This window comes from Coregonus lavaretus (genome assembly GCF_964263955.1).
Source record: "Coregonus lavaretus genome assembly, chromosome: 28".
Lineage (NCBI taxonomy): Eukaryota > Metazoa > Chordata > Actinopteri > Salmoniformes > Salmonidae > Coregonus > Coregonus lavaretus.
In genome coordinates, this window is record NC_140015.1 from 3741367 (window position 1) to 3748134 (window position 6768).

At 42.2% G+C, this 6768-nt stretch overlaps 1 protein-coding gene across 1 annotated transcript; it reads right to left on the reverse strand.

Moving 5' to 3' along the window:
* Window positions 1-1336: 1336 nt before the first annotated feature.
* LOC311103638 (ferritin, middle subunit) lies at window positions 1337-4041 on the reverse strand. The gene is made up of 4 exons (XM_084145244.1): window positions 3739-4041; window positions 3090-3236; window positions 2155-2280; window positions 1337-1825 (listed from the first exon to the last, which is right to left on the reverse strand). Exons 1-4 carry the CDS (start codon window positions 3838-3840, stop codon window positions 1670-1672), a joined length of 531 nt encoding a protein of 176 aa, XP_084001370.1. The 5' UTR covers window positions 3841-4041; the 3' UTR covers window positions 1337-1669.
* Between the last annotated feature and the right edge of the window lie 2727 nt (window positions 4042-6768).

Consider the following 6768-nt stretch of genomic DNA (forward strand, 5'->3'; position numbering starts at 1 on the left):
AACTTCAATATTTCATATTGGCTGGTTGTCACGCACGCATGGAGCTTTGGAGGGGGTAGGGGGTGGACATTAGATATATGCAGACAAAATCAGAGGTAGCTACGGTAAAATAATTGTTCAGAGTTGTTTTTCACCTAGTGAAAGTAAACTGGGATAAAAATACATTATCAATCCAATTAAAGAAGTGTCGCCAACTTTGGACCAGTGGAAACGGCTAAGCATATTATGCGTAAAGGCTTGGATAGGCCTATGGCTCAGAATATGGAATAGAATGTGAATGGTAGGCTACTCAAGTATTAAGTCAAAGAAGCTGTAGCGTGTCCGTTTTAAGAAATATATTAATCAAATATGGCAAATATTGTGCCCATCAACCGGTAACCCCGGACGTCCCATGCGCCATAACCGCTCGCTTGCGGATTTACCGAACATAGCAAGGGTTTGAATGACCTCTAGGCCATCTAATTATACATAATGCAGTGTAGAGTATAGGCTACGCCGCGAACATACACCAACAGAACTCACCCGATTGAAATCCCCAATTTAAACCCAAACGTATTCCTTTTGTTAAAAACGATGAATTTTGGACTCCGTGTTGGAGAGAACTGTTGCGCTGCGCACCACCCACTCTATCGTCGCTCTTTCTCCCTCCCCCTGTCCGTTAATCTCGCCGTGCCAACTACTTACCATCCAGGTTATAATCCATTGGTCACCATTGCTCTCCCTCACTTGAAACGCATGTGAAACACCAAAACCCGACTTCACTCAAATTAAGCTTTCCATACCCATCTGTGTCGCTATTATTTATCGCGTGCAATGCCTGGAAACTACAATCCATTGCTTTGAAAGAGAACAAAACTACTTTAAAGGCCATTTGTCAGTCTGGGCTTTTTTTCCCTTGGTCTATGGTCATCCTTACTGTTTGTCATGGTTCATCTTCAGACTGTGGGAACCAATGAATTGGGTAAAGAGCCCAAGTTATAGATAGCCAATTTCAAAGGATATCTGGTATCATGTAAATATATAGTTGTCAAATTGTTTAATGCATGTAACATACGTTTCAACAGACCAATAGGTGCTCTAGTAAATGTGGTTACCGTGGTTGACGGTTTTTTTAAGGGCCCTGTATTAACAAACTATGACGATATGTAATGGCGCCCCTATGTGGTCATCAGAGGGAGTGTCCCTTAAACCTCATGTCAACCTTTCCCCATAAATATGACCCTCAGTCACTGTAGTAGGCCTACAATTTATCATTTCTATGAAGAAAAAAAATACACACTCATGAAGTACGCTTTGGGCTCATGGCAACAAGCATTTGCATTAAACGAACAGTCAATCCAGCTCAAAATGTTTTATTCTTCAGATTCAGGGCAGATTGAAATGACCAGTTATACTTAGTGAAAAGTACACTTGTGTTGGGTATTAAACAAAGCACCAGAATAAACTGATACAACATCCATTACTCCACAGCAATAGTTTTGTGACCTATTTACTCATTCGTTTCACATGCCTTGCCTCCCAAACCTAGTAGAGTGTAGTCAAATGTAACAGCTGCATTGCTCTGTCCCAGCTCAACACCTTCTCCTCCTTATAGATGCAAAGGCAGCAGAATAGAGCAGAAAATCCAGGAGTCCTTGTATGAGGCTGGAGGCTGTAGCCTGGATGTGGTTTAGCTCTGGCCTCCCAGGGTGTGCTTGTCAAACAGGTACTCGGCCATCTTGTTTTTGACAGCATCCATCTTGGTGAGGTTGGTGACGTGGTCGCCCAGCTTCTTAATGGCCTCCACCTGCTCATTCAGGTAGTGGGACTCCAGGAAGTCACACAGCTAAAGGAGGAAAACACAGGTCAGACAAGAGAATGACTACAGCCACTACTGTAGATGCAGTAACACACAGGAGCCTGGTGGTAATGACAATTCAATTAGGTGTTTGCAGCTGTCCAACTTATGCATTTGCTGCATTTTTTGTATAGTAGGCATTCTTGTACGTCTGTGGGCTATTGTGTTTGGGTGAAGAGGCAGGTCACACAAGCCTGTGTCATTAGTTAGCAGAGCTACACCAACCTGATCAGCTCCTGGGACAGTACAGTAGCTGTATTCTATGTGATGTACATTAATGTGTGTGGTTCCACCATAACATGGGGGACATTACTTACATGAGGGTCGACCTTGTCGGAGGCAATCTTGTGCAGGTCCAGCAGGGCCTGGTTCACATTCTTCTCCAGCTGCAGAGCACACTGCATGGCCTCCAGGCCATTGCCCCACTCATCACGATCTGGCTTCTACACAGGACAGAGGGAACACAGGAGGGTTAGGGACTACTAGCAGACGTTCCTATGTATACCTACTAACAGTCACCACAGTTAGCCAGTATATCTGGCACATAGAGATTAAACGAACTGGAAACAATTCAGCAAAAAGTCAAGATGGGGTCAATTTAAACACAGTCAATAGGAAAAACCACATGCTTGAGTTTATGATGCACAAATCACGGATCCGGTGTGGCTCAGTCGGTAGAGCATGGCACTTTCAACGCCAAAGGTAACTGGTTGACTTCCTGCTGGGGCTACCTATATGTCAAATGTATACACGCATGACTAAGTCACTTTGGAAAAAAGCACCTCCTAAATGGAGTAAGCCTATATATTAACATTGGCAGAGTCTGGATAGTTATACCCATCAGGCTGTTTTAATTCAGTGGTTATGGAGGCAGTGCGTTTAGACATACGCAGTCAGGCCATTTCTCATCGGAGCACCTTGCTGTAATACCAGGGCAGCTACATAGGGCGTGCCTTACAATGAACTCTGCATTAACACGAATACTCACTCAAAACAATGACGCCAATACATCAAGTCTACAGTATTAGAAAGAAAGTTACATCTAGAGCCATAGAGGGTTCATCAGCTTGTCCCTATAGATTCTAGATTCACCATTTGGTTCCTGGTAAAACCTTTTCAACTGAGATCTTGTTCTTAAAGGATTCTTTCTACCAGAGAGAAGATTTCAGACAACCCTCTTCTATGTAGAAGTTGAAGAACACTTTTTGCCCTTCTAACAGTCTACAATGTAAATTAGTGTTTCAACACTCACCTTGATGTCCTGAAGGACAATGCGTCCACCTCTCTTGTTCTGGAAGGAGAGCAGCTTGTCGGCGTGCTCGCGCTCCTCGTTGCTGTTCTCCTTGAAGAAATGAGCGAAGCCAGGCAGAGCCACATCGTCACGGGAGAAATAGAAAGCCTGGGTGGATAGACATAAAACAGTGTGGTTAGAAAAAAACATGCCAAAACATGACTCAGCATTCTGTTCTTGTTGTGGCAACTAAGCATGACTAACACAGTAATACGATCCGAAAAGTCATTAGCCTACTTGGTAACCTGCCAATTAACCTGTTAAGATGTTACACTCTGTCCTAGGATAGATCTCAGTTTAATTTGAATGGATAGGTCTACCTCAAGGTTGATAATTGTCTAGCCAACTAAAACGCAACCACACAAAGTTTACAAAAAAGATCCCAAGTTTTAAACTGCAGTAAAAGTGCAGTAACTGCTCTCGACTGTGGTATTTTAGACGCAGTAAGAGCAGTGTATTGCACTGCAATCTTTTTTCGTAAGGGTGTACTCCAGAGTTCAGTTTTACTTGGCTATTGCCTAGGTAAATAACGTTTAGACCCAGGCGCAATACACAATACTGCGTAGAGCAAGAAAATGGTCCTCTTGGTAGCCAATTGTAGTCTCCTTACCATTGAAGTGTAGGTGTAAGAGGCAAACATCTCCATGTTGATCATCCGGTTGATGGCAGCTTCGCAGTCGCTGTGGTAGTTCTGACGGATCTGAGACTCCATTTTGGCAGATTTTCTTATTTTATATCAAAATGAACAGTACAAAAATAGAGTTTCTTAGACTATGTTGCTATTAGAATTCAAGCAAGTGTTACGTTTTCAATCCGGCAGAAGAGTCCCGTTCAATCACTGTTGAAGCAAGAACTTCTTCATGCGTCTTCCCAGAGATGTGGAGGTGAAGAAGCCTTGTTCGCTCTATTTATTGTTCCAAACGGAATGCGTCAGTGAAATCGACCCTCACAGAGCGCAGCCAATCACCTTTAGAATTTCAACAGAAAAGAGGCGGATCATTTGATGATGATCTCACTCATACGCATGACCTAAAGCACAGATGATGTATACACTCACAAATCAATGTTTTTTATTTAAAGTTTTTTGTTGTTGTCATTTAGCAGACGATCTTATCCAGAGCGACTTACAGTTAGTGAGTGCATAGTCAGCAGCAACCCTTATGAACTGTTGTTAGTCAGCAGCAACCCTCACTCATTCAAAGTGACCTTGTTTTAGCAGAAGGGCAAACATAGCATTAAAACCCTGGGGACCTGTGTTAAGTTGTTAAAGTCACAACCAGGTCCATCATGTGACCAGCCGCACAAAGTTATAAACAGAAGTGATACCAATACAGTAAATGATTAACCATTACAAAACTCTTTCTATTTCAGTTCTGAAGGGTGACACAATGTTTTTAGTCTGTACTTTTCCCCCTCTCCCTATTTCTCTCCCTCCATCCCACTATTTTTCCTGTCATAGCCTCCTGTTTGTTCTACTACAGTGTGGACTGACTCAGGCTATGCCCTGGCTGTATTTCTGCCTTGTCATTGTGACTCAGCATTCTGGAGTCTCAAGCAGAGACGGAAGAGGAAGCGAAACATCCCACTCCCTAATGTTTTCTGTTTGGTGTCTATGGGACAGCCACCCCCTTAAGCAGACAATGGTAAATGGCCTGAGTGAACTATCTTCATTTATCCACCATCTTTGGTCTCAAGGCCATTCTTTTCTGTTATCACCGTGACAATGGTGGAAGGAGGCTGGGTCTCATGACCATATTTATTCCTATTCAAGAACAGGCCTACCTGTTTGATAGACAAAATGATAGTCTGAAAAAATGTAATGGACCTGATTATATAAAGCTATCTATAAGGACGCCTTTAGTCCAGTATGCTTTATGTTAGAAACAAGTTGTAAAATGCCTGGGAACGACGTGACTCCGATGCATATGTGATATATTTGGTTTGTTTCTATGACATTCAGAGGCTGCGCTACAACCTTTGCCAAGGAGGCAAAACAATATATACTTTGCTTGGGAAGTAATGTGTAATTCTGTCACTATCAATTGACGTTCAACATTTCAACAGGTTATTACATACTTACTCTAAATCAGTCAGGAGCAAGCCAGGTAGCCTATGAAGGAACCAAAATGAATTATTTAAGCTATATTATTATTATTTCAAGGCTATAGCCTGCCATTTAAGAAAAAAATGGTGACGCATTTGTGACCGCTACAGGCTGGCAGGCGCGCTCAGCATTTTAACAACACCTCAACAAAAGCACTTCAACAACATGCCTATACATTTTGCATCTAGACCAGGTGTGTCAAACTCATTTTAGCTCAGGGGCCACATGGAGGAAAATCTATTCCCAAGTGGGCCGGACCGGAAAAATCATGGTATATATAACTTAAAAACAACAACTTCAGATTGTTTTCTTTGTTTTAATAAGATCAACATAAAACATAAAGCTGGAGCCTGAGGACAGTGTGTCCAAAATAGTACAAGCACAACATCACTATTGATCATAAAACACGTCAAGTTTATTAGAAAATTCTAAAGAAAAAGAACACACAAACACACAATGCCTCAGTGATTAACAGAACTGTTTCACAGATCACAGAACTATATCAGGGTGTCATTTCTTAGGCAGAAATGTAGATAAAAATAATGAAATCCTGTTCCCCAAACAAGTGCAAGAACCACAGAGTCAAGAATAGGTTAAATATACAAATAAAATAAAATAAATTAAAAACAATAGCACATCAACATAAAAACATATAAACATAAAGCTGGAGCCTGAGGACAGTGTGTCCAAAAGCACAACATCACTATTAATCATAAAACACCTCAAGTTATTTGAAAGTTCTGAGGACAAAGAACACACAAACACACAATGCCTCAGTGATTCACAGAAGTATATCACAGATCACTGAACTATATCAGGGTGTCTCATGCAGCACTTTAAGTGGGGTTGCATAGTTTATTTGACTCCTGATACCTGGCATCTTTTAGCTTTCACCAGCGCATCAATATCAGGCGTCACATCCTGAGTGGCAGCCAACTTCAGGATGTGATTCAAGTGCTTGTGCGTGAGCCTTGAGCGCAGCTTTGTTTTATTTATGCTCATTACAGAGAAAACTTGCTCACAAAGATATGTGGTTCCAAACATGCACAACAGTTTTGCAGCAAGGGCTGTCAAGTTGGGGTAACCTGGCAAGAGATTCTGATAAAATGTGTCCAAGCCAGCTGCGGCAAATTTGCCCTTCAAATCCGAGTCACACTGCAAGTCTATTATTTCAAGTTGGATGCTGACGGGCAGATCAGAGGGATTCACGGTGAATGGCGAGCAAAAAACGTTGAAGTCTTTCTCCAGTTCACCAAAAATCTGAAAGTGTTGCTCAAACTCCCCTAACAGTCCCGTTATTTTATCTTTGAACCGCTTCATGTCTGCCACATGTTGGGTCGCGCACACATTTTTCAGACAGGGGAAGTGAGCTGCATCACCACCAGCGAGTTGCGTCTCCCACAATGACAGCTTCAACTTGAAAGAACGTATGCTGTCATAATACTGCGTGACAACTTTGTTGCGCCCTTGCAGCTGTTTGTTCAAGTTATTCAGGTGCTCTGTAACATCCACCATGAATGCAAGGTCCTGCATCCA

What these genes read in the sequence shown, in the direction of transcription:
- LOC311103638 (XM_084145244.1), bottom strand. Translation starts at nt 3,840, where the DNA reads ATGGAGTCTCAGATCCGTCAGAACTACCACAGCGACTGCGAAGCTGCC. An exon ending in TTGTCCTTCAGGACATCAAG is followed by an intron (nt 2,281 to 3,089) that starts GTGAGTGTTGAA and finishes TGTCCTGTGTAG; the next exon opens with AAGCCAGATCGTGATGAGTG. An exon ending in CCGACAAGGTCGACCCTCAT is followed by an intron (nt 1,826 to 2,154) that starts GTAAGTAATGTC and finishes TTCCTCCTTTAG; the next exon opens with CTGTGTGACTTCCTGGAGTC.